Here is a 27792-nt window from a genome sequence, read left to right on the forward strand (position 1 = left end):
CACCGTGGGCGCCTCACCCGTCGGGCCCCGCAGCGCCCACCCGCGGCCAGCCCGGCTAACCCTGCCCGGCCCAGCGCGGACTACTCGCCCTGCTGCTCTGTGCGCGCACCTGCCAGGTGCACGTGCTTCGCAGTGTCCCTGCGCCCGCCTGCCCAGCCTGGCTCCACCGGGATCCTCCAACCCAGCCGGCCCGGGGCTGGCTGCTTCTACTCCCAGGAATGATGCGGGGCAGGGTAGAGTCCGGGCACCTTTGTGTCCTCTGAACCACCCTTGAGAAGAGTGGGAGGAAAGGGGAAAAGAGGAGCGTCGGAAACACAGACTATCTCGGGCGCCCTGCGAACACTCTGAGCGCCCTCAGGTGTCCAGATGCCCTTGCTGGCTGCAGAGAGCGCAAGGATGTTTTTCCGGGAGCGCATCACTGCCGGTTCAGGACGGTTGCACTGCGGAGATGCGAACTGAGCGTGTGTGGAGCGCGAAGGATGATGGCCCAGGCAGGGGCAGGACCACAGGTTTGACTGGTGAACACCGGCTCCAGGGCTTCCTGGGAAGATCAAGGGAGAAACATTTGCACCACCCCAGGGTCACAGAGTTGTCCTTTGTCCTCTGACCTGAGCTGACTGATGCCACATGGAGGGGGCATGAAGTCAGAAGGTCTGTGCTGTTGGCTCCTTGGAGCTGCCTCTGCCCAGGCTACACTGGCCTTTGGGTGGGGCGGAAGGGGACAACAAACAGAAGACCTGCCTAAGGGACATTGAGTGCACACAGATGTTACCGACATCTGCATTTCCAAACCCCAAATATATCAGAAAACTGAGCTTTTAGTAAGCACCAAGGTGGTGGCACAAGCCTACAATCCGGGCACTCAGGAGGTGAAGGCAGGAGGATCAGGAGTTCAAGGTCAGCCTGGGCTACATGAGACCCTGCCTCAAAACAACAGCGATAAAGCTTTGGCACAACCAGATAGCCAAATAGACAAAGCATAAGCCCACCTCACACCACACACAAGAACAGCTTTCAGATAGTTGGAAATTAACTTGAACCTCCAACCTGACCGCCTGTAGTCACCTGACAGGAGATTATCCAGATCAGGTTGGCCTGTGGGCATGTCTGTGAAAGACTGTCTTGATTGTTAAGTGATGTAGGAAGGTCCAGAGCCCACTGTGGGCAGTACCATTCCCTAGGCAGGTGGTCCAGGGCTGTATAAGTAAGCTAGCCAAGCATGAGTCTGACAGGGAACTAACTCCCAAGCAGCATTCCTGCACAGTTTCTGCTGTACTTGACTGTGAGTTCCTTGGTTGTTGGTACTACTGTGTGGAATAGAGTAAGCCTGGTTTCAGGTTCCTGCCTTACCTCCCTCAATGATGGATTGTAACCTGTGAGCTGAAATAAACCCTCTCCTTCCTGATGTTGCTTTTGGTCATGGCACTTGTCAGAGAGACAGAAGAAAGCCAGGACAGATGGATCCAAGGCTTTCTTGTAAAAGTTAAAATAAATCCAGGCTGAAAGAACTGCAGGATGAGGGTGATGGTGCAGCTAGTGGTAGAGTGTATGGAGGGCGCGTGCAAGGCCCGGGGGGGGGGGGGGGGGGGGGGGTGCGCGCCCACACATATACACACACACTCACCAAGATATAAAGAACATCCAACACTCAGTTGCAGACTTGAGTGCTGTGACAAAGTCAGCAAAGGATGAGGCCACTGCACAGGAAAAGAGGTGTGTGGCCTTGGTGCCTCTGGCAAAAAAAAAAAAAAGCCTGGCCTCACTCAATATGAAAATGAAAATTAAAAATACCCTCTGATAACAATGTTCCACTATCTGATTGACAAAACCCCAGACGTTTGATGGTGCAATCTGTGGGCGAGGCCAAGGTGGCAGGTGCTTCCCTCATCACCCGTGGGAAGGGAGTTTTGGCAGTATTAGCCAAAGTGAAGGCACCTTTTGACCTGGAAATCCCACTGCCAGGAACTAAGAATCCAAACTAAGAAAAATAGAAAATGAAGCCAGGCATGGTGGGACCTATGGTCCTAGCGCTTGAGTGGTAGAGGCAAGGAGATCAAGAACTCAAGGCTGTCCTCAGCTACTTAGGGAATTCAAAGCCAGCCTGGACTGCGTAGACCTCATCCAGGAAAAACAGCAAAGCAAGGGGGCGGGGTAGCACAAGCACACAGGCCTGTGCGTTGCAGCATGGCTTCTACTAGCAAATGAGAAGAAGCAGGGGCTGGAGAGATGGCTTAGCGTTTAAGAGTGCTTGCTTTTCAGTCATGAGGATCAGAGTTCAAATTCCAGCACACACATAAAGCGAGGTGAGATCTTGTGCACGCCTACTGTAACTCAGCACTTGGGGAGGCAGAGATAGGATCTCTGGGGCTTCTGGCTGCCAGCCTAGCTGCAAAACTCAAGCTCCAGGTTGAGGAAGAGACTCTGCCTCAAAGAAACAAGTGATAGAGCAGGACACCAGACTCCATCCTCTGACCTCTGCATGTGCACACACAGGTGCATGCATCTTTACACACATGCACATATATACATGCACATACACACGAAAGACAAATACAGTGTCATCCTAACTGACAGGCACCAACTCCAGAAAATGCACCCCAGGCTGAAATCCTCCATGCCCAAGTCTCTTACTCGAGTGGAGTAGTCTGTGCGTAAAATAGAACCCGTGACATCCTCCAGGACAGCTGCAGAGTCCTCGCCATCCCGAGTGCAGAGGAAATGCGAGCTGCAGTATTCTTGCATCGTATTGGTCAAGGGGTAACAAAAGTCTGTACAAGTCCAATCCAGATGTGATTTCTTTTCCATTTTCCATCTGGCGTTGATTGCAGAACCTGGAGATATGGAGCACCAACTGCCTGAACAAATCGAACAGATATTTACATACCAAATAAGTAATCATGTTAAGTTCCTTAGGAACCAGGAGATAAAAGATACAGACACAGAAATCAAAGACGTACAAGCCAGTCTTATACGTGAGTTGCAAATATTACCATAAACTCCACTACTTTGTCTCAAAATTAGTGTATAACTATGGCCACTAAATGTTTGGAAGGAGCTGTGCTGGGGAGATGGCCCAGCTGGTGAGGTTCTTGCTATGCAGGAATGAGGACCCGAGTTCAAGCCCTAGAATCCACATAAAAAAGCTGGGCACGGTGGTGTGTACTTATAAACCCCATACTGGAGAGGTAGAGACAGGCAGAACCCTAGAGCTTGCTGGTCAGTCAGTCTAGTAGAACTGGTCATCTTCAGATTTAGTGAGAGACCCTGTGTCAAAAAAAAGATGGACTGCTGGTAAGGAGCAACAATTGTCCTCTGGGATCCACGGGCACATATACCTGTGCATAGACAGACACATGTAGGTTTGGAAGGCTCTGAGGGCCAAAGGACCATTTAAGCATATCTTTCTCTCTCTCTCTTTCTCTCTCTATGTATGTATCTCTCTCTATATATATATGTCTCTCTTTCTATATGTATGTATATCTCTGTGTGTGTGTGTGTGTGTGTGTGTGTGTGTGTGTGTATGGTGTATGTATATATCCTGGGCACTGCAGCTCACACCTATAATCCCAGAACCTGGGAAGCTGAGGCAGGAGGATTGCTATGAGTTCAAGGCCAGCGTGGGCTACAGAGTAAGAACCTGTCTCCGAAAACAAAAATATGGATTAAAGGCAGATATCTTAAAACCCCATTTACTGATGATGAAAAGTCCTCGTCGCCCTTGGCCGGTTGCTTGGCTCATTGAAAAGCACAGACGGCAGCAGGGTCAAGAGTGACCGGCCTCGCCTCCCGGCACCAGCTTCAGGGCGTAAAGGGGCCACGTCTGCTAGAGGTGCACACGGAAGAATGTGCGGATAGGAGTCTGTGACGCAGGGGAGTTCTTTGAAATGATCGGCAGGAAGAGGGTAAGGAGTCAGGTGAGATTAAGCCAGGCTGCCTCTGAATCGGCAATTGTTGGAACTGCGCTGAGTGCCTGCACTGCATCGCCATATTTACTTTCAAGCGTATTTCCATATTTTTAAAATTATGTTGATAGCTGTGCAGGCACTGAGATGCTCTTAGAAGCCCCAGAGCTGTCCCAGGGTAGGTGGAGGAAGAGAAGAATCCTCCTGGGGCCGCTGAGATGGCTCAGGAGGTAAGCCTGATGAGATGTCACTAAGCCTGACAACCTGAGGTCAATCCCTGGGATTCACATGGTGCAAGGAGGGAACTGACTCCTCCAAGTTGTCCTCTGACCTCCACATGCATGCCTGGTATGCATGCTCACATGTATGTTCACACACACACACACACACACACACTAATTAATTGTGTTTTTCAGGGGATGCTGAGGCTAGAGGGAGGCTGGGCAAGGGACTGCTGTGAGCTCCTTATCTTTTCCAAAGAGCTTGGGAAGGGCGTAATAGAGGCTAGGGCAGGGTGGGAGCCAAGGAGAGAGGGATGCCAGGTACACAGAGCTGGGCTAGGCTGGGCTCAGGGTGAGGTTAAGGCTGAGCCTAGGGCAGTGAGGGCTGGTGGCCAGAAGAACAGGAAACTCAAGCAAGCCCTGCATGTGGATGGGCAACAGTGCGGGGGTCTCTCCCTCTCTTCACGGGTCGTTGGCCACTGGTCCACGAGGGCAGGGGGAGCAGAAGCGACGAACAGAGTCAGGACGGCCAGTGAGCGCTGACAGAAGAAAGCCCTTCCGGGGAGGCTGGTCCCACGGCACAGTAAAACAGAAACAGCTCTAGATGCAGTGATACAGCTCCAGACTCAGTGAAACAGCTCCGTTTATTCAGTGGGAGAACTAGAGAATTTATAGTGTGGAGGCAGTAGCCAAAGCCTCAGTTGCTAGGTGCTCATAGTGTGCTTTATTTACATGTGGGAGTGGGCTCCTATCGTCTGACTATCAGGCAATGCCTGATTATCACATAGAAAAAACCTGGGGGTAGTTTTTACTCCAGGTAACTATGCCAAAGGTCATGTTTCAGATAAGGTCAGGCATCCGTGCTTGGTGGCACTTTCCAGGTGAGCCAGGAAGAGAGCAGGAGGCCCCCTGCTGAAAAGGGGAGTCCTTCCATTTGGCACCGAGCCCCTTAGGGCTACCCAGACATGGAGAACTACAACCCTAACAGCAGGGTTTCCCAACACAACAGGGTGGGACCAAGCCCATGGGGACTCTGGTAAGGGGTAGGGTAGGCCCATGAACCCATCAGCCAAGAGGCGAGAAACCCTGGTGGTAGAGAGTGAGCAGCTGATCAGGGGCCATGAGGGTGTGGAACTCTGGGTGTGGGACCCTGAGGTCCTGCCTACAGGACTTCTATTTCACTAAGGAAGCGCATCCCACTCCCACAGCCCCCCACAATTATTCATGGGGTGCATACATCCTACTTCTGGGGCCTACAGGCTATCTCCAAGCTTTGGAATGTTCCAGAAACGTGGTGCCTGCTCTTCCACATGCTGACTTTCCAAGGTTTTTTTGCCAGTGCCTCCCAGCCCGATCCATGTTCCCCTGGTGGGAGGGGCTTCAGAGGCCGTCATGAGGAAAGGGAGGCTGGTATCTGCTACGAGGTTCAGAGTCTACTAGCCATGGGGGGCTATCAGGGCAACCAGACCACCAAAAGCTTCATGGCTGAGATCTTCCTTCAGCTTGATTTCCCATTCACTCCCCAAATCATCATATGCATGGACCATAGAGCCGTGTGCAAGACCACCAGGTAGAGGTATAGGAAGCAGCTTGTGGAGGTACTCACTGAAGGCCCAAGGCGGCTCTTCAGAGACACTTCAGGTAACCTGGGAGAGAATTTGCTTTTAAAGGACTCTGCATGCCATAGGCACTCGATGCCAAACAGATGGATGGCTGTGGAAGGACAGGCGACCTTCTCTCTGCAGAGAGTGGGATGACCAACAGTGGGCCTGGACCTCTGTCTCTCCCATAACCCATGGACAGCTGCTAGGGTGTCCTCTCCTCATCTGAGCACATGAAGACCCATCAGCTCAGCCAGCCCACCCACAGGCCTAGAGAGGGAACCCAGGGAAGTCTCTGTACAGACCCAGAGGTGGGGCTGCCAGGCAGGACCTAGCATCATTCTCTCCCGTGCCAGGACCCTAGGGCGAGGCTGGGCATGTCCAGAGATCTTCAGCCCTGACGCACTGTCGTCCCACACACACTGTCTCTGAAATCACCTCATGAGTGCACTGAACACCCACTCTGCCCTGCACCACGGGCAAAGGCTGGATAGGCAACCTAAGCTCACATTCACAGAGAAGGCTGCTCTGTAAGTTTACGTGTATGTGGAGCCCTGGGGGTACAGGGCAGCTCCTGGGGCAGTTTCCAGCCTGGGAAGTCAGGATGGTCCTCCCTCTCATGAATTCAGGAGAGGAGATCCAGACTTCAGTGAAGGACCAGAGAGTAAGGACGTGCTGTCATCTGATACCCCCGCTCTCGGCATGCACCCACCCACACCCTCTTTCTCCAAGAAGCGAAGCTGGAAACCAGCCGGGAAGACTGAGGGTGATATGCGAGTGTGCGGTGTGCACACCCATTGGATACACACACACATAGCACTTTGTGGGCACAAAAGGGACCAGGGCACTCTCTGGCTCCTGCTCCTGGGACAGGCTGCCCGATGGCATCTGTGGGAAGGATGTGTTCAAGTGGAAGACCAGCAGCCCAGTGAGCAGGTGGGAACCACCCCTTGGGGCCACAGCCACACCCTGTTTATCCTGGTCACTATAGGGCCATTTGGTGGCCAGGCGCTCCCTGCAGACTATCACCCCTGCATTCCCTCCCAGCCTAGGACAAGGCTAGCACAGGTGGGGGATCAGGGGCTCACCACAGCACTTACTGAAGACAAACCTCTGATATCACTGCCTCCTGAGACGCCTCTTGCTCTGTTTGGAGACCCACAGGTACCTCTGGGACCCAGCCTAACTCATGGGAAGCCCTTCCAGACAGCGCTCCAGGGTTAGCACTGAGCTTGCAGATCTAAGAAAAGACTTAGAAAAATCGGGGGCTGGTGGGATTTGCTCTGTGCTGCCAAGATTCAGTTCTAGCAATCACCAAAGGGTCCTCTTCCAGGGAGCTGACACCACCAGCCACAGAACATCTTCCCTTCAAGTAGGTATACTGGGGAGCATCCCCAGGACCCCAAAGGCCTCGGATACTCCCCCTGCATTCATGGCGGCAGCCTGCTCAGAGCACAGCCCACCACCCTCAGGACCCCCTGGCTGGTGGCCTCTCAGATACCTGCAGCCCCAAATCCTGGGCATCTGCTAAGCCACCAAGCCCTTCATTGCTGCTTGCCATGGTGGGGAGGCCCAGCCAGCACCCTCCCCTTACTGGTGATAACGGTCAGGCACCACAGCTGAACAGACTCACCCTGGGAAGCCACCATGGCCCCACACAGGGCTGCAGCCCAGAGTCAGGAGTGGACTTGAAGAGTCAGATGATCAGAATAGTCCTAGGGCAGAGGCAGGGTGACCGAGGGATAGGGGAGGAAGAAGGAATGACTCAGATGCCAGCAGTATTTGGTAGGTGCCTACTGGACTCCTAACTTTGGAGGAGGCCAGGGCAATGGACAACAAGACCCCAGCCTCAGGAGATAGAACTCTTGTCTGTTAGACCTTTGGATGCAGGGAAGAAGCCCGTGAGACTCTCATGCACCACATGGGCTCCCTGACCTGTCCTGACCCCTGTGTGACCTGGAGCCTCTGAGACAGTTGCCTACACTCATGTGTGGGCATCATGAGACCAGGGCCTGACTCACCCAGTGAGTCCAGGCACAAAGAAGCTGCTGAATGTGGATGGGTGACTGGAAAGAAATAGGTGGATGGCTGGGTAAGCAGGTGAGTACATGGATGATGATGATGGGTAGATAGTATGTGAACATTTATATGGACAGATGAGTGAGTGAGTGGATGGGTGAACATCTGACTGCCTGGATGGATGTCCAAACAGATGAGTGAATGGATGGGTGGATAGATGGATAGGTAGATGGATGGATGGGTGGGTGGATGGGTGGATGGATAGGTGGATGGATGGAGGGATGGATGGGTAGATGGATGAATGGATAGGTGGGTTGATGGGTAGGTGGATGCATGGATGGGTAGATAGATGGATGGATAGGTGGATGGATGGATGGATGGGTGGATGGATGGATGGATGGGTGGATGGATGGATGGGTAGATGGATGAATGGATAGGTGGGTGGATGGGTGGGTGGATGGATGGGTAGATGGATGAGTAGAGATGGATGGATAGGTGGGTGAATGGGTTGCTGGATGGGTAGGTGGGGGGATGGGTAGGTGAGTGGATGGGTAGGTGGATGTATGGATGGGTAGATAGATGGATGGGTAGGTGGGTGGATAGGTTGGTGGATGGATAGGTAGGTAGGTAGGTAGGTAGGTAGGTAGATGGATTGGGTGGGTAGATGGATGGGAAGATGGATGTGTAGATGGATGGATAGGTAGGTGGTGGGTAGATGGATGGATAGGTGGGTGAATGGGTTGCTGGATGGGTAGGTGAGGGGATGGGTAGAAGAGAGGATGGGTAGGTGGATGGATGGATTGGTAGATATATCAATGGATAGGTGGGTGGATAGGTTGCTGGATGCAAGGATGGTTGGGTAGATAGATGGATAGATGGATCAAGTGAGCAGACTATTTGGTGAAGGGGTGGGTTGATGGGTGAATGGATAAATTATTGGTTTGGCAGATGGATGAGTGGATGGATAAATGGATGAATGGATGGATGAATCAATGAGTAGACTGTTGAATAGATGGGTGAATAATGGGTACATGAACGGATGGATGAGTGGATAGGTGGACGGATCAGTGAATAGACTAGTGGGTGGATGGGTGGGTGGATTGGTGAATGGATGGGTGGGTAAGTGGATTAATGAATGAATGATCTGATAATTGGTCTTTATTGTGAACTTGACAGGATTTAGAATCATCTAGGAGACAAACTTCTGGGCATGTCTTAGAGATGTTTTTAGAGAGGATTAACTAAGTGGGGATGATCTGCCTTCAAAATGGTCACCTTCTAATGGGTGGTCCAGATATAGAGATCCAAGGAAAGAGCAATGTACAGCAGCCTCTGCTTCCTCAGAGCGAGCGTGCCCACTACCGCTGCCACCACACTCTGCTGACGTCAGACTCTAGCTTGTTCTGACTTCCAACCTAGACTGGACACCACTGTCCCTCTAAGAATCTTCCAGCACCCAATTGGGACTGCTGGGGTGACTGGCTTCATGGCCTGAACATGCAGACAGCCATTAGACTACCCGGTCCTCATCAAGTGAGCAATACCATAAATCTCATTTATACCATATACAAATTCTGTCAGTTCTGTTCTTTTAGGGGACCCCGCCTAATCCATATGGCTAGATGGATGGATGGTACAGAGAAATGCATATCTGGATGAGGTAGGTGGGTCGACATCTGAGTCAGTGGTGCTGGGTGTGTAGCCAGATGCCTGGATGGGGGCTAGGGAGATGGCTCAGTGTGTAAAGAGCTTGCCATACAAGCATGAAAATGTGAGTTCAGATCCCAGAACCCAGGTAAAGGTAGACATGGTAGCATATGCCTGTAACCGCAGCGCTCTTACTGTGAGATGAGAGGTGGAGACAGGGGAATCCAGGAAGCTCACAGGGCAGCCAGTCTGGGGCACATCGTGTTTAAGAGACCCTGTACTGGACTGTCCTCACCAGCTCCTAGGAAGTATGCATGATCGCTCTCCGACAGGACCTGGAACTCCCAATTGCAGAGGTCACACATGCATGCAACGTGGGCATGCTGGGCACAGATGTACGCCTGGGACCCCAGCCCACTGCTGGATTGGCCTGGCTGCTGCACTGTGCTGTTCCTCTGTCATGTGACTGCCAAGCTCCTGCCAGGGCTAAGCCTGCTCCTAGATGTCAGTAGGAGAGACAGGAGCCCTGAGGCCTGGCAGCAGCCCTGGATCATTCCTTCCGCTTCTCTGGTCTTTGTCTGTTTCTATGGGATGGGGAAAGGCTGATAGATAGAGCTCAGGCCTAAGGGCTACTGCCCTCTGTCCCTGCCCTTCCGAGTCCCTGCTCCCAAGTTGGAGACCACAGACAAGGGTCCAACATGCTGGATGAAAATCCTGGCTGAAAAGGCTCGGAGGCCATGAGGGGCCACAAAAGTGGATATAGAACTGCTACAGAGAAGTCAGAGCTCAGGTCCCCCGAGAGCCAGAAGTAGCCTGCAGAAGCTCTGGGGTGGCAGGATACATCTGCTCCACAAAGGGCAGTCAGCGGCCCCGGCACAGGGCTGAGTCTGGGAGCAGGGTGAGACTAGGCACTGAGTCAGGGTCCAGTATGGGAAGAGAGTTTCTCTCCCATGGGTATACTGGGGGGTGGGGGGGCTGGCAGCCAGCTAGCCCTTGCACCCTTCTGCTTCAGTCCAGACCCAAGGGTCACCAACGGAAATGGCTCAGGCCATACAAGAACACTGGCCCTTAGGGATACCGGTGGGACTTTGCAGTCAGTGCTGGACTGCCCGTGGTCTAAAAGGCTAGGGTGGGGTCAGCCTCTTGCTGGAGCCTCACCCTCTGGACATTGCCTCTCTCAAGAGGAAGTACCCTCATGGCACCAGCTGGGGCAACCACAAGAGAGACAGAGGAGAGCGGTGTGGAAAAGTGGCTGTCGAGCCCAGCGTGGACACCTACCCTGCTATGAGACCTTGATATGTGGGTAGCTGAGCCCTGCCCAGTGTCCACCCTGTCCACCAGACTCTTGAAACTGGCCACCGAATCGCTACCTCCCCACATCTCACCTGTGCCCCCACTCGGCTCATGCCTGGACAGACTCAGGCAATCACCTAATCATACAACTGCCTTTGAGCACACATACCGTGCCCGTATGTTCTGGGCCCAGAGTCGGCAGTGACCGCCCAGTGTCCAGCAGTCCTGTGGGGGAAGCAGCCCCTGACAGGCAGATGAGGAAGTGAAAGGTCATTTCAGATGGCAAGGCAACCCTGAACGGCACAGCCAGGACTCCTGGGAAGCAAGCTCGCAGGGGCGGTGCCCTGTGCTGCTGTGCTCTTGGATAGAGGGGTCCCCAGGGAGGACATGGGAGCTGAGACCATGGTGACACTCCTGGGAACAGCGCTCCTGGTAGGCGGTAGAGGTGAAGGTGCCAGGGGCTCTTTGGGTTTTTGTTATTAGGGTAATAGGGGACCATGGGACTATGCCACAGACCTGGGAGTAGTTAGGGAGTGACTGCTACTGCCCCTCAGGAGTCCAGAAGACAGAGGTGGCAGGACAGCACCAGGGTGGAGGTGGGGTTGGGGAAGGACCCCTCCTATCCCCACAAGAACCGCAGCACGGCCAGACCCTGGGCTGGTGGGCGAGCAAGCTGGACCTCCAGGGTCCAGTGGACTCAGGCCTTGCCCAAAGCTGAGGTCTGATCCTTCTGCCGAAGCCTTCAAGGTTGGCTCCTCTCAGAACCAGACCTTCTGGGTCTCCATCCTTGAGGGGCTGTGGTCCCTGCCCCTCAGAATCCATATGTCTAGAGCTAATTCTTGGGCCTTTGCTCCCAGCCCAGCCTATAATTACAGAAGGACCTCAAACGGACCTATTTCCTGTCAAGGTAAAGACCCAGTCATCCTAGGGACCAGGAGCCATGCCAGCCCAACCTACGGAGGCTGCTGGGCATGTAACTGTGGCCTTGCTGCTCAGGGCAAAACCAGCTGACCTCTGTTCTTGACGAGGCCTAGCTGCTACCAACTCCAAGGTCTGCCTCTGCCTGTGGTCCTGATACCCTCTGGTGGCTGATGATGGGTCCTGTGTCCACCACCCACGCAGGGCAGGGTTCTTGGACCCTGGGGGAAAGGCAGTACTGTCAAGCATTCCCTACTGCCAGTGGTGCTCACTGAAGGCGCAGCTCACCACAAAGTGCCCATGGGGAGCCCTGACACGGGGACGGTTGTCACACAGCCCCTGTGGCACTGACCACCACACTGGTGACTACACAGCACCCCCTCCTCACCCACACCTCAGACTCCAGGAGAGTGGCACACCACAAGTCAGGGCTGTCACCTCCAGGCCTCCTGAGACCTGGGGGAGTACTTCATGTGTTGGCCTGTCCTCCCTAGGACAGCTTGCCGGACACCCTTGCATGGCACAGGTCACATGGCCTTGGGGCAATCCCAGTTTTCCCAACTGGAGAAACTGAGGCTTGGTGAGACCTGAAGAGGGAGCTTCATCTAACCTCATGTCAGAGTAGGGTCACCCGGGCCCCATCCCCCACCAGGCTGAGCCCACAGAGGGAAAGACAGACCACACACGTCGCCCATCCCCTCTCTGCAGTGGGCACAGCTTCCCAGCCAGCCTGGATGTGACCTCGAATCATGGGAACCAGTCTGGTACTTAGTGACTGGGAGGTGCCCTGCGCTCGCTCATGCCCAGACTGGGCAGCATTGGCTGTCAGGTGCCAGGTGTGGTGTGGAGGGGGAGCGAGGGGGAGGACACGGCCTGTGGAGGGTGGGTGGCTCCATCAGTCGACACCAGCAGCCACACGCCAGGGTTCTGGGTGGAACCGGCGGTAAGTCCTTCACCAGGGCCAGCCCCTGAGTAGGGAGCAGGGCTCCTGGGAAGCATCCACCTCCTCTTCGGGGGGCAGGTGGGATCCAGGCTCCAGGCACGTTCCTGCCCCGTGCCCGTTTCCTCATCTCTATCTGGGAGGGAGCCCCTCCTTTCTGTGATGGGGGGGTCAGGTGTTGAAGGTAGATGAAGAAAGGGACCACCTGGTGTTTGGGGTGGGGTTTGAGCGGAGGGCTACCTACACTGTGAGCCTCAGACATGAGAAGAGCATCCGCCAGGGCAGCCTGGAAAGTCGGGGTGCTCAGAGGCTGGGTGAAGGGAGAGGGAAAGAAGGCCAAAGCCATCCCAATGTGGCTCTGTCCATGTCCACAGCCTGTCAGAGATGCCAGGCGTCCTCCCTGGGGACATGAGGGCAACATGTTACTTCATGCCTGCTGCGTGTACTCCTTGCTATGACGGTTCTCCTACATCTCACTGTGGCTGGCCTGAGGAGTCAGGGCACAGACAAATGGGGCTGGAACACCATCCTGGGTCCTTCCATGTTGGGGCATAGGGGAGAAGGGTGCATTTGTTTCCATCTATTTCTATGACTCCGCAGCTAGTAAGAGCCCCAGCGTCTCCACTGCCCAGGGACCCAGCATCTGGTTTTGCCTCTCAGAGTTCTGGGATAGAAGAATGGCTAGGTTCATGTTGGAACCCTGCCGATGCCCCCTAGGAAGGAGAGTGTTAAAGACTTGGACACCTGTGCATGCAAATCCTCAGCCCATTTGCATGCCCCTCCTTGTGGTCACATTTGCCTGGTACTTGGCACCCACCCAAATGCCCCTTGGTCCCAGCCGAGCGGGGAGTGAGGCTTGGCAGCTCCCCAGCACTGAGCACTGCATTGCCTCCTGTGGCAGTCGGGGGTCCGGGCCACGTCCTGAAGCAAGGCAAGGTAACCTGGGCTGTCGGTCCACCTCGCTGCCTGTGGTGGGGATGGGGAGAGGAACTGCCAAGCCCCAGCCTGAAAGACACTCACTGGGTGCTGGGCATTAGGGAAGACATCCAGGGACTCTGGGAGCCCAAGAGGATCCCTCCCCAGTCCAAAACTAGGCTGTCCACTGCCTTCCCACGAAGGACTAAGTGGGGGAGAAGACAGGGCTGAGGACTGAGGAGCAGGCACCCCAGCTCCCACACCCCAAGCCAGGGTACACTTATAGCTCGTACACCTCCCTTGCTGCAGAGCATGTGTCCAGATGTGGCTAGGGACACTCTGTCCCCCAAAGTGGGGTCCACCATGAGTGGGATAGTGCCCATGTGGGCCCTTACACAGTAGCTTTGTTTGGAAACAAGGTCTTTGTAGATGACATCGGGGAAAGATGGGGGCCCTTGCCTAGTGATGGGGGTCCTTACAGGAAGAAGGGAGGATAGACACAGACCAGCACAGGACAGTTCTGTGACCATGGAGGCAGGGTCAGGGGCTATGTGGCTACAAACCAAGAGATGTCTGGAGCCCCCAGGAGCTGGGAGGACGGTCTCCAGAGCCCTGGGGAGAAGCCACAGTGTGGCTATGCCTGGATTTTGGATCCCTGTCCCCTACACTGTGGGAGTCCACCTGGGCTGGGTCAGGCCTCCTGGCTTGTGGTCCTTGTTCTGGCGGTCATGGGGCAAACACACCAGCAACCCTGTGCCCTTAGCCAGCTTCCATAGGAAAACCATGAGGCTGTTTGCCTCTGTGACTGCAGGGCTGTATTCAAAATCCTGTCCTCTGCAGGCCCTGGATGTGAACTCCTTCTGGGGGTGGAGCAGGGAGAATTTACATCCCCTCCTCACTCTGTACCGGAGCAGGACAGACTGCAGGGGACCCAGGGCACCAGGGAGCTGGGTTTGGCTCTAGGAATAAGGTATAAGAGAGAGAACCTGCCTGTGGCCACACAGTCATGCTGCCCCTCTGGATCAGTGGCTACACAGTGACCCATGGTGACTGGGTCATACTCAGGGCGACAAGCCACTTTTAGACCAAGGAGGCCCAAGGTGATGTCCAAGTGATGGAGGCCTCAGAAACATGCTCCTCCAATACCCAGAGCAGGCCCTGGAAGGCTTATGTGCTCTGCCCCAGACATACAGGCTGCAGGGAGTGTCCTTCCTCCTCCTCTGCCTCTGGGGCTCTGTGTCCCTGGCTCTGCCGTGTCTTGAGCTGACAACCCCTTCTCTCTGTACCCCACACAGCCTCCCTGCAGTATCTACACCTCCATCTCTCCCTTGCTAAGCCAAATATGAACGGTCATGACCCAGGAGACCACAAATGGCATGTTCCACTGTAGAAGCCATGACACGAACCGTTTTAGTCACAGAACAAATGACAGTCACAAGCCAAGGCATTGACCAAATGCATTAGTGGGAAAACCAGGCAGGTAGGTTGCAGTCAAGTGGGAGATCTCTGCTACAGGCCTCAGATGCCCAGATCTCATTCTTAGCTTTTGGGTTGGTGGAAGCCTGGAGTCTGCTGAAGAATACACTCCAAAGGTTTTGGACTGGTAGGTGGGTGTCAGGACAGACAGCAGAGGTGAGCGACGGATGGTCATTGAGGAAGCTAAAGGTAACTCAAGATAATCGGACTCTGAGTTTGCAACATTTCAACTTCCAAAACCAGGAAGTTCGAATCAGCCAGTTGTCTGTGGAATGTTCATCATGGGTGAACATCATGGGTATTCATAGCTACCAAGACCCCACTTCCAAAGAAGGCCATGTGCACAGCAGAAGGGGTCAGGGCAAGTGTAGCTTTTTGAAGGACACATTCCAAAGCACGGCTCACAGCTCCAGAAGTGTATGAAGACCCTGGCCTCAGCCCTGTGCAGGGTAGCTGCAGAAGGCTGGATTCAAGGCCCCCCTGTGCCTTATACTATCCTGTCCCCTCCCCACCCCCACCTCCACCCCGGGCTCCCTATGTGTGCAGATGTCCAGGGTAAGGGATGTCACAGGAAGTTTCTTTGCCTTCTGTTTGCTAAGGTTGGAACTTGGGGGGAGAACAGGCTGGTGGAGTCCTGGCTGTGCTTCTGAGACCAGAGACCCTGGCCAAGGGCCCCTCCTTCCCTCTTCACCTGGCACCCCTCCCTGCCTTCCCTTGTATGGACTTCCCTTTCTGGACTCCCCTCCCTGGGCGTACCCTCCCCAGGCCTCCCTGCCCTAGCAGCCTCTCCCTAGTCTCCCCATTCCAGACTCTTCCCTGGACTTCAGGCCCAGCTAGGACAAGGGGAAACCCGTCCTCCTCCCTTCTGTCCTCCGGGGTTACCTGCCTTCTCACCTGCCCATCCAGGAGCAAACCAGGGGTCCTCAGCCCTGGTCTGGGGAAGTTTAGGGTATGGTTCTCTTGGGCTGTATGGCTGGAAAACTGAATTCTCCACTAGGTCTTTGGGTCTCCAAGACACCCCTGAAAGAGCCTCTGGGAAACTGACAGGTGTGGTGGAGCCCTGATGCCTGGAGTTGGGTGAATGTGGGCAGCAGAGCCAGGCAGACAGGCTGGATGTGGCCCCCATCCCCAGCTGGGAATGAGCCTGACCCCAGCCACAGCCACTCTGAGGGAGGTGGTGGAGCCATGCTGGGTGGTTAGGGCCAGCAGGTGGGTGGTATCAACTAGGATGGGTTTCCTTGTGAAGGGGGGAGAGGTGGCTGATCCGTCTTCTTGGTCCCAATGTCCCACAGAGAAGCCACCATGCAGACCACCCAGAGCTCCTGTCCTGGAAGCCCCCCAGAGGCTGGGGATGCGGGGACACCAAGCCTGTGCCGGGGTGAGGTTGACTTTGGAGGATCCGGGAAGATGAGAGGCAAGGTGGGACAGCACATACCAGGGTGACCGCCACCATGCACAGAACCTCGGTTTCAGGTCCTCCTTGAAGCCCGCCCTTGGCGTTTGCTCATCCTAGGGCCATTCCTTCCTTATGGGCTGGGTTCATCTGCCTAGATGGGCAAACTTTAGGAGCTGCTCCTCACCCTAGTAGTGATGGGAACCCAAGGCCCAGGACCCCTGCCCAGCTCCCCACTCATAAAGGAGGATGCATCTGCAGAAACCCTGCACCAAGAGGGCCTTGAGGGGTCTCCTGTCCTCTTGTGGCCGGCCCTGACCCAGGTGCCCAGTCTCCTCCTCCGTGTTTAGAAACCACCCCCAGCACTTCTTCCGGTCCAGCATCCATCCTGTGCCCAGAACCCCCAACCCCCAACCCAGTGCAGTCCACCTGCACCCCTGCCCTGAACCTAATGGCCTGCCCTGCAGTTCGTGAAGGTGCCAAGCGGTGCGGCCCCCTCCGTGATCTTTAACGTCCTGCTCACTGAGTGGCACCTGCCAGCCCCTAACCTGGTGGTGTCGCTGGTGGGTGAGGAGCGGCCTTTTGCTATGAAGTCCTGGCTCCGTGATATCCTGCGCCAAGGGCTGGTGAAGGCGGCTCAGAGCACAGGTACGTCTCGCCCTGGTCGGGGTCTGTCCACTGACCCTGGGAGATCATTCCTTGATGACATTTCCCCTGCCTGGCCATCCTTGGTATTGCCCAAGGGCATCGCGGGGGCAGGTCACGGGGATGTGGTACAGATGAACCTGAGGACTGTCCCGCAGCTAGGTTCCAGCCTGAGGTAGATCGAGGCGGGTTCTCTCTGAGAGCTGCCCATTCCACTCGGAGAGGCCATGCCGCAATCTTTGAGAGAAGGACTCCTGCCTCTTGCTGATGTCAATGCGCCAAGGAACGCCCAGGATGTGCACCCCCCACTGCCGGCCTTGGGAGCCATCTAGCTGGCTAGTTGTAGATGTTATGCAATTTATGGACTGAAAAAAGAATTTTTTTAATTTAATAACCACATGATGTGTGCACCCCCCACTGCCGGCCTTGGGAGCCATCTAGCTGGCTAGTTGTAGGTGTTATGCAATTTATGGACTGAAAAAAGAATTTTTTTAATTTAATAACCACATGATTAGAAGAAGCATTTCATTACAGCTTTAACATTTTCAGTAACACACTCCAGAGCAAGGACACATCTCTTTCAAAAGTGGCTGTAAATGTTTAGGTTCACGGTTGAATTAATACAGTTATATAATATTGAACTCAGTATAAACCCTGTAAGACATAAAATTGAATGTTTTTAACTTTTAAAGAAGGTCTCTACTTCATTTTAAAATACACAAGTTAATACAGAAAAAAATCATATTTAATGGACACTTAGATGTTTGCACGTGTTTTTGATCTCTATGTATCTGATGATTACTAGTCACAGTCGGATACACTCGGATCCTTAGTACCCGAGTATGGATATAAAGTCATTAGGTAGATTCCACTGGTAATGTTTATCACCTCTACTATTTAACATGAAGTAAAATTAAAAAAAATTAATAACTACATGATCAGAAGAAGCATTTCACTACAGCTTTAACATATTCAGTAACACACTCCAGAGCAAGAGCACATCTCTACTTTCAGTATCAATTACAGTTTGATGGACTTAGCCCCCCCACACACTATGACAGAGTTGACTAGTACAATGAACTTCATCTCTTTCACCTTCATGTGTACTTCTGCCTGTAGTCTGTCCTTCTTCATTACCTAATATTACCCTTCTTGGTCTTTCTAAAGGTTATACTATACCACTGTGGTCTGCTGTTTATTTTCCAAATTCTACGTTGGGTTACTGTCTGGGAGTCTGTTGGACCACCCTGGCCAACAACTCAAAGGAAAGTACCTCCTGTCTGGCATTGTTTCTTGTTATATAGACTTTAGCTACACATACGGACTCTTAAAAAATTATATTGGCCCCTTTAATCTTTGGTCATATTTTCCTTTTGGGTGTTTAAGGCCATACAGTTGGCCCAGATAAACCAATTTATATTTACTCTTACGATTGTTTGAGGATCTGTTCCTCAGGGGTCGCATGGGCTTGGGAGGAGCCCCTGACTCCTTTCTTTTAGCAGTTCCACCTATATGGAGATAAGTCAAAGGTCCTTATCGACCATGGTTGGCTTCACTTGGAAGCATTGAGGAAGTGATTACTCTGTGTTGACCCTCCTCTTTGTAGACTGGACACTGGTTCAAGTCTATCTGGTGGGGTCTCCTCAGCCTCCTTGATGAAGAGGACAGGTGACCCACCACAGTTACAGGACATTTTGGGAGATTCCCATAGTCCCCTGGAACTAGTTGACCTAGGAGGGCAAGGAGCAAAAACTGTCCTTTATGTCCCTCTGACCTAATTAGTATAGGCTTCAAAGTATGTCTGTTAAACATCAAAGAAGGCTAGTTCCACCAGTCTGGTACTTTTAATTACTGTGTGTCATGCAGATCTTGGGCAAAGACCAATTGTTCTCAGAAAAACCTTACCTAGACATATATTTCTTGATCTGCTATGTATAATTTGTCAGTAGGTTGTTGGCCTAATATGGTTCTCTCTGGTTTTCTAAAACTAGTTAGGCATTGTCTATCTCTCACATTGTCTCCTCTCTTACACTGTTCTGCTCCCCGTGCTAGGGAATAGTGCTGCCCATAACGGGCTACCTCAATTAACCATCATGACAACCCCACGGGGATGCCCAGTGACTGAGATAACTCATTAAGATTCTCTTCCAGGTGATTCCACATTGTGTCAAGTTGACAGTCCAAACTGACCATCACAGGAGCTGGAGGGAGGGCTCAGTTCTTAAGAATAGGCACTGCTCTTGTCGAAGACCTGAGTTAGTTCTTAGCACTCATGTTGGGTGGCCTACAACTGTCTGTAACTCCAGCTCCAGGGGGATCTGATGCTTCTGACCTCCTCTTGCCGTACCTGCAGTCATGTGTACATACCTACACACAGACACACAGACACATACACATATAATTCTTAAAAGAACAAATAAATAAAACTAACCAGCACAGGGGAGATAGCTCATTGGGTAAAGACCTGAGTTCAGTCCCCAGCACCCACATGAGAAGTTGGGCATGGAGGCGTGTACTTGAAATTTCAGGACTAGGGAAAACAGAGACAGGAAGATCCCTAGAGCTCACTGGCCAGTCTGTCTGGCCACATCAGTGAGCTCCAGGCTCAGTGAGAAACCCTGTCTCATAAAAACGAGGTGGATAGCATCTGAAGAATGACAGATGAGGTTGACCTCTGGCCCTCCCACACACCAGCACTACCCCCCACATAGGCACACCTACACACACACACACACCACACACACACACACACACACACACACACACACCAGGATTGGAGGTTCTGAGTCCTTCACTACAGAAGTGATTGTGATAAAGGTTTGCAGTCATATGTGAGAGCTTTGTGATCCAGACCCTACCCAGCATAGGGAACAGGACAGCACCTGGGACCTGCCACACAAAATCTGGGATGGCCACTACCACTACCCACCACACACAGTCCTCCCTGGGCCTCAGTGTCCCCACCAGAGCCTCAAAGCACTCCCCTATGCCTGGCTGTGATGGTGCGTGCCTATGTTCCTCGTATGTGGGAGGCTGAGGCAAGTTCGGGGATAGCCTATACTACGGGGGGTGGGGGGAGCATTCTCCATCACCTGGTCCCCAGGTCACTCACTATGGATGAGATTGGAGACTGGAGATGGAAAAGACTTCATATAACCCAGTGAGCTCTGCCTCTCCCCTCTCCCACCCCCATAGGCGCCTGGATCCTGACCAGCGCCCTCCGAGTTGGCCTCGCCCGCCACGTTGGGCAGGCTGTACGCGACCACTCGCTGGCCAGCACGTCCACCAAGATCCGCGTAGTGGCCATCGGTATGGCCTCTCTGGACCGCATCCTTCACCACCAGCTTCTGGTTGGTATCCAGGTGAGTGACAGGCTCCTGAGACCATGGCTGCCAGGGCTCTTTGGGCTTGAGGGGGTGAAGGAGGCTATGGACAAGTTGGGAGTTTGTGTTGCCCCTAGGGACTCCCTGGGAGTGATAGAGGTATGGAGGTTGGGAGGGGAGGCTCACAGGGAGGGGTCAGCTGCAGTGGGAGGGCATGGGTTCCCGGAGCCCAGCACAGGCCAGCAGGTGGCAGCACTGTGCAGGAATCAGGGCAACAACCTGGGGCATACCACGTGGAGAGCCAGGCTGATGGCGCTAGGGACCCTGCCTGGCTGGACCTCTGCCCTCAAGCCCTGGCAGCTCCGGCCAGGTGGCTTCTATTCTCTGGTCTTCATTCCCATGCCCCACCCTGGGGACTGTATAAGGCATAGCCAATTAGAAGCCCAGGAGGCCCCACTGAGGTGAAGTCTGGACTCCAGCCCAGAGGAATCAGGAAGGTGGAGCTTACGCAGCCCTGGCCCCAGCTGTTTCCATGGTTCAATCAGTCCAGGGAGGCCCCTGGGCCCAGCAGCCCAGCCCCCCTCCGCCTGAGGGGTGGGGATTCAAAGGCCTCGCTGAAGCCTTGCCCAGGGCCCCAGTGGGGTACCACAGCACAGAGAGGCCCAACCTCATTGCTCCCGAGGCTCTGCCTGGTCATGTCCCCCCATGCCTACGGGACAGGAGGACACCCTGGTCCGGTACCCCGAAGACAACAGCAGCATCCCGGGGCCCCTCTGCCCCCTGGACAGCAATCTGTCCCACTTCATTCTGGTGGAGCCTGGTGCCCTCGAGAGCGGAGATGAGCTGGCAGAGCTGCGGCTGAGGCTGGAGAAACACATCTCCCAGCAGAGAACAGGCTATGGGGGTGAGGCTCGCTCCAGCTGCCCAGGGCAGCACCTCAGGGATGTGGACGTGTAAACCTGGCATGGGCCAGCAGGGAGGGACCTTAAGGAGGGAGGGGAGGGCCCCCCCCCCGCAAGTCTGAGCACCTAGCTATGCAAGGCCTGGGAAGGGTAGCTGTCGGGGTGGGGGTGGGACAGGGGCGCGGATGGACAGAGTGGCCCTAGCTGGACAGCCACCATCCGGCCAGACAGTAGGGCAGTTGCAGCTGTTTTAACCGGCGTTCCTCTGGCTGCAGCCTCTGGCTGTGAGCACTGAGGTTAGAGAAAGTGTGGGCTTCCAAGAAGCGTAGTTCCCTTCACTGCCACCAGAGGGCAACGTTGCCCGAGGGATAGGTGCGTCTGTGGCCTGAAGGGCGGGGAAAGACTGACTAGAAAATTAACAGTGGGCAAGATAACATTTATAAACGAATACATCATCGCTTAGAATATGTATGAATAACACAAGATATCAACAAGAAATGCAATTCTTCGGCAAGGCCAGCACATTTTAACAATGAAAATCTACCAGTTTCTGACCCTGCCAAGGAGGTCCAGGCTGTTCCCAGTCTCCTTCCCTCTGAGAGTCCAGTGTTTCTCCTGGACAACAGACAAGCCGACGTGCTGCAGCGATTCCTAGGCACAGTGTGGGTGCCCTTGGACATGGCAGGTGCTGCTGTGGAGCTGGTGGCTTCATTTTAGTTAAGCCATTTTGTGCTCTAAGTTGCCACATGCTGACTCTAGCCACACAGTACAGACATGGCTGGAGTCTCGGTCCCTACGGCCCAGGGGTTTGACACACAGTCTAGATTCACCCTTTATTTGAAAAAGGCTTTGGGGGGTGGGGATGGAGCTCAGATGGTGGAGTGCTTGCCTAGCATACACAGGGCACTGCATTCCAGCCTCTGCACAGAATAAACCTGCATGCATGTAATCCCAGCACTTGGGAGACAGAGACAGGAGGACCAGAAATTCAAGGTCATCCTCAACTACATTTTGAGTTAAGCCCAGCCAGGACTACATCCCTGTGACCCTGTCTCACAAAAGGAAGAAGGAAGGAAGGAAGGGAAGGAGGGAGGGAAGAGGGAGGGAGGGAGGGAGGGAAGGAGGGAAGACCCTTTGCCAGACCGTGCCTGAGACATGACAGCTGGATGGCCTGAGGTTGGGGTGGTGCACCAAACAACCTCATGGCTGCTCTGCCCACAGGCACCAGCAGCATCCAGATCCCGGTTCTCTGCCTACTGGTCAATGGTGACCCCAGCACGCTGGAGGTAAGGGCAGGGGAGAGGAGGGACTTGGTTGGAGCCCCTGGCTGCCCAGGAGGATGTGGTTGGACCCCAGGATACCCCTGGGATGGTAGGGAAGACTAGGGCACCTCCTGGGCATGCATCTAGGTGTTACCTGGGCTGACTCAGGCTACTCTGCCTTCCCTCCCTCCATGCCCTCAGAGGATCTCCAGGGCCGTGGAACAGGCTGCCCCATGGCTGATCCTGGCAGGCTCCGGGGGCATTGCTGATGTGCTTGCTGCCCTGGTGAACCAGCCGCATCTCCTGGTGCCTCAGGTGACTGAGAAGCAGTTCAGAGAGAAGTTCCCTGGCGAGAGTTTCTCCTGGGAAGCCATTGTGCACTGGACGGAGCTAGTGAGTGCTGTGGAGGGGGGTTTTGGGGGGGGGTGCTGCAGTCAACCTCCACCTCTTTCCTCCCAGCCTCCCCTGGGGAGGGCTCCCCTCCTGGAAAGTCCTAGGGCCTAGACAATGCCCTTTCTGGTGATACTGGGACCTTATCCAGGTCCTCATGGAGAGGAGAGGGTAGGCAGCCAGCCCCTCAGGTTGTCAGTGGTTCTGAACTGGGCTAGTGGGGTAGTGGGCACACAGTGGCCCATCTGAGGAGCCTGCCAGACTCCATGGCCATCCCTCAGGGCCTCTTCCTGGTGTCTTAGCTGCAGAACATTGCCGCACACCCCCACCTGCTCACTGTGTACGACTTCGAGCAGGAGGGCTCCGAGGACCTGGACACTGTCATCCTTAAGGCACTAGTGAAAGGTAGGCCGGGCGGGGCAATCCTCGGAGGAAGCAGGGCTCAGCCACATCCACAGTGGATGCTCGGCCAGCCCTGCTGAGGTAGGGAAGATGACGCACAAAATCACCAGTCACTTCTCAAGTCTTCAACTCGGAGGTCTAGTCTCAGGGTGCTGTAACCATCAGTTCTAGAACTTTTCTACCATCCCAGAAAAGAGGCACACACCCCTTGTTCTCAAGACCTGTGCCCCTGGCAGCCTGTGCAGGAGGTCCTTCCTTCCTAAGGCTGAGTCTTAATGCCCACTGAGTGGGCATTATGGTGGACACTAAGGGTCTCTCTACTCAGTCAGTAATGAAAATGTTGGATCACCACCTGGGCCTGTTCCTGCTACGAGGCTGACTCGAATAGATGTGCACAGGCTGGAGGCTAGGTGGGACAGTGCTATGGGAGGGGTGGGGATATGCCCGAATGATGGGACCCTCCAAGAAGGGCATCTGGGACTGAGGATGGAACTCAGTTGGTAGAGTGTTTGCCTAGCGTGCATTCAGGTCTGAGTTCTATCCTAGTGCCACATAAAAGGGATGTGGCTGTGCACACCTTGCAGGTAGGAAGATTGGGAACTCAAGGTCCTCTTCAGGTACATAGCAAGTTCAAGACCAGCCTGGGCTACAAAAAGGGCAGCTCTAGGTTTAGCCAAGACAGTGAGGCTCAGAGACTCACATGCAGGACAGCTTCTCTGGAGTCACGGTGTGGTACTCGACTAGGTCATGGAGACAAACATGCGAAATTCTGGGGTCTGGGAATGACTGGTGTCCTGTGAAAGTCCCCAGCCCTCCCCATGGAGGGAATGTGCCTGCATGGGGACATACCACCCTTCCCTGCCAGTGGGTAGGGGGATGCGGGCCAAGGTGCCCCGTTGCTGAAGGCATGCTTCTGCCTCACGAGACCCTCTCCAGGGAGACCTAGGTGTTACTGAGGGCTTAATCTTGTGCCTCTTCTGCTGCTCAGAGGCAGCTGCCACCGCCCATCAAGCCCACACAGGGTTCTAGTCCCTTGCCCAGGGCTCTGTGAGTCCTCAGTCCTGCCTACTCCACCCACAGCTTGCAAGAGTCACAGCCAAGAGGCCCAGGACTACCTAGATGAGCTCAAGCTGGCAGTGGCCTGGGACCGCGTGGACATTGCCAAGAGCGAGATCTTCAGTGGGGATGTGGAGTGGAAGGTGGTCCATGCCCAGGCCTGGTTTGCCAGCACCAAGCAGGGACCTTGGAAAGAGGGGTTCTGGGGGTGTCAGCTGAGCCCGTTGCCCTGGGGGGGGTCAAGATGAGGCCAGAGCACCCCTAAAGTCCAGGCTGGGGTGTGGGAGTCCTGACACCCTGATCGCCAGTCCAACGTGTTCCTCCTGTCGCAGGTACCCAGGGTCAGGATGCTCTACCTGCGCCATGCATGTCCCAGCTGTGAGGGTGGGGGTGGCGCAGGCTGAGGTGTGTGGGAGAGGATCTCCAGCCTCTCTCCCTCAGACTCACTGTCCTCATTTCTTCCTCCACTGGGTGAGTCCAGTCCTGTGACCTGGAAGAGGTGATGACAGATGCCTTAGTGAGAGACAAGCCTGAGTTCGTGCGCCTCTTTGTGGACAGCGGGGCTGACATGGCTGAGTTCCTGACCTATGGGCGGCTGCAGCAGCTCTACCGCTCTGTGTCCCCCAAGAGCCTGCTCTTCGACCTGCTTCAGCGCAAGCATGAGGAGGGGCGGCTGACTCTGGCCGGCCTGGGCGCCCAGCAGGCCCGAGAGCCCCCCACTGGGACACCCGCTTTCTCTTTGCAAGAAGTTTCCCGGGTGCTCAAAGATTTCTTGCACGATGCCAGCCGAGGCTTCTACCAGGATGGGCGCAGGACAGAGGTGAGTGGAGCCTGGCCGAGGTGAGCGGGGCCAGGCAGGGCCAGGGAGCAGTTGGAGAGCCAGGATGCTGAGGCCCTGTTTGGCAGGAGAGGGGGCCTCCGAAGCGGCCAGGGGGCCAGAAATGGCTGTTGGACCTCAGCCGGAAGAGTGAGGATCCCTGGAGGGACCTCTTCCTCTGGGCTGTGCTTCAGAACCGACATGAGATGGCCACCTACTTCTGGGCCATGGTGAGCAGCCGCCACAGTCCAGGGCCAATACACGGCTCTCCCAGGCTTCCTGGGAGGCAAGCTGGGGAGAGTTGGGATGGATGGACTGCCCTCTCCCCAAGACCTTGCCTCTCCACCACCTAGGGCCAAGAGGGTGTGGCCGCTGCCCTGGCTGCCTGCAAAATCATTAAGGAAATGTCCCACCTGGAGACAGAGGCCGAGGTGGCTCGTACCATGAGGGAAGCCAAGTTTGAGCAGCTGGCTCTGGGTGAGTGACAGGCAGATAAAGAGCCTCCTCCGCTTGTTACCCTGAAGGCCACCTCTTGCACCTGTGGGACCCAGGGTGACCCCAGTGGCCTCCTGTGGAAAGAAGAACACAGGATAGCTCTACCTGGGGTGGAGGTCCACCCGGAGGTCCCAAGAGGAAGGGCAGAAGGTAGAGATGTCGGTGTGTGGCATGTATTGGGACCTGTTACAGGGAGGAAGGTATGTGTGGCAATAGAGGCTCTCACAGCCCTGAGGGGAAGAAGGGAGAGGACCAGAGAAAGTCAGGGGTTGGGCAGAGCCCTGGGGGATGGAGACAGGCAGCCATTCAGTGGCCCTGTAGTGTGGGAAGCCTGACTGGACCCTAGAAGTAGACACAGGGCACACGCTGCAGAGGATAGGTACCCAGGGACCAGGCATCAGCGCCACGTTCCAGCAGCTGGCCCTGTGGACAGATCTCTTCTCTGAGTGCTACAAGAACAGTGAAGACCGGGCCTTCGCACTGCTGGTGCGCCGGAACCACAGCTGGAGCAGGACCACTTGCCTTCATTTGGCCACCGAAGCCGACGCCAAGGCCTTCTTTGCCCATGACGGTGTGCAGGTGAGCAGCCAGCAGGTCTAAAGACAGCCATGGGGTAAGGAGGGTGGGCAGAGCCCAGGCCACCTACGTGAGACAGTGGGGTATATCAGCTGATGCCCTAGCCTGCAGCCCCTCCCCTTGTCCCTGCTGCCTAGGGGAGGGACCAGAAAAGTGGCTGGGCTCCCACCTTAGGTCTCAGAGGCAGCATCACATCCTCAGTTTGGCCATCCCTGACCCCAAACCCATGGTTCTATTATTGAAAGGTCACAACAGGGCTGAGGATGTAGCTCAGTTGGTAGCGTGCTTGCCGAGCATGTATGAAGCCCTGGGTTTGATAAACCAAAGAAGCCAGGTGCAATGGCACATGCCTGTGATCCTGTCACTAGGAGATCTGGAGGCAGGAGGATCATAAGTTCAAGTTCATCCCTGGCTACATAGTGAGTTCAAGCCTAGCCTGGGCTACATGAGAATGTCACAGAGACACACACACACACACACACACAAAAAGGAGAAAAAAATGGCCACAACAGCAGCTAAATGTGTGCTCCTGGAAAGAGCCTCCCTCCCACTGGGGCTCAGGGGCCTCTAAGTCTACCTCGAGTGGAGTCTGGGGAGGATCCCCTGAGGGCTGGTGTGGGTAAAGGTGTGGTGATGAGTGCCCAGCACATGAGCCTTTATTCCAGGCATTCCTGACCAAGATCTGGTGGGGGGACATGGCCACAGGAACACCCATCCTGCGACTGCTGGGCGCCTTCACCTGCCCAGCCCTCATCTACACCAACCTCATCACCTTCAGGTAGGTCAGTGAGGGTAGCGTCAGGTGCCAGGGTCTCTCACTGTCCCCGAGTCCTGCATCCCATGAGCCCTACTGTCCACAGTCCGATGGCCAGTTGAGTACGCGAGCCTTCTAAGTGGGCCCAGCTCTTCTTGGGTGGTTGGTTCTTGGGGCATGCTTCCTGGGGATCCTGAGAGTCCTTGTGTTGCAGTGAGGATGTTCCACAGAGGATGGGCCTGGAAGACCTGCTGGAACCAGACAGCCTGGATGTGGAGAAGAGTCTCCTGTGTAGCCCGGGTGGCCAGTAAGAGTCCAAGGGGCTGGAAAGGATGGAGGGGCGGGAAGGATAGAGGGGTGGGAGGGACAAAGGGGGGTTGGGAAGGACCACCAGGTAGTGACCAGAAGCTGGACACATGCTAGACAGAGATAGGGTCCCAGACGGCACTGTGGCCAGAAACCTCTTCACCATGGCAACCTCTTTTGCACCTGCACAGGGTGGAGAAGCTGATGGAGGCACCAAGGGCTCTGGGTGACCCAGGCCCACAAGCTGCTTTCCTGCTCAGCCGCTGGCGGAAGTTCTGGGGCGCTCCCGTGACAGTGTTCCTGGGGAATGTGGTCATGTACTTTGCCTTCCTGTTCCTGTTCACCTACGTGCTGCTGGTGGACTTCAGGCCACCTCCCCAGGGGCCTTCGGGGTCTGAGGTCACCCTCTACTTCTGGGTATTCACGCTGGTGCTGGAGGAGATCCGACAGGTTAGTGGCCAGACAGCTCCAACTCCTGCACTCTGCAACTCAGTGTTACCGCAGGTGGATCCTGCTGTGTCGGGGGGTGGGGGTGGGGG

General features: G+C 54.9%; 1 protein-coding gene across 1 annotated transcript in view; it reads left to right on the forward strand.

Moving 5' to 3' along the window:
* Positions 1-16234: 16234 nt before the first annotated feature.
* The window catches only part of Trpm5 (transient receptor potential cation channel subfamily M member 5), a 19544-nt gene continuing 7986 nt past the window's right edge, over positions 16235-27792 (forward strand). The window contains exons 1-15 of the mRNA XM_008839197.3: positions 16235-16351; positions 16793-16973; positions 20166-20332; positions 21014-21197; positions 22417-22481; positions 22659-22850; positions 23150-23252; positions 24330-24448; positions 24787-25125; positions 25212-25352; positions 25476-25599; positions 26051-26196; positions 26859-26971; positions 27162-27254; positions 27445-27703. Of these exons, the coding sequence (XP_008837419.1) occupies positions 16235-16351; positions 16793-16973; positions 20166-20332; positions 21014-21197; positions 22417-22481; positions 22659-22850; positions 23150-23252; positions 24330-24448; positions 24787-25125; positions 25212-25352; positions 25476-25599; positions 26051-26196; positions 26859-26971; positions 27162-27254; positions 27445-27703 (2343 nt within the window). The remainder of the gene's footprint in view (positions 16352-16792; positions 16974-20165; positions 20333-21013; positions 21198-22416; positions 22482-22658; positions 22851-23149; positions 23253-24329; positions 24449-24786; positions 25126-25211; positions 25353-25475; positions 25600-26050; positions 26197-26858; positions 26972-27161; positions 27255-27444; positions 27704-27792) is intronic.

Source organism: Nannospalax galili, unplaced genomic scaffold (genome assembly GCF_000622305.1).
Source record: "Nannospalax galili isolate Female #2095 unplaced genomic scaffold, S.galili_v1.0 scaffold1639, whole genome shotgun sequence".
Taxonomy (NCBI): Eukaryota; Metazoa; Chordata; class Mammalia; order Rodentia; family Spalacidae; genus Nannospalax; species Nannospalax galili.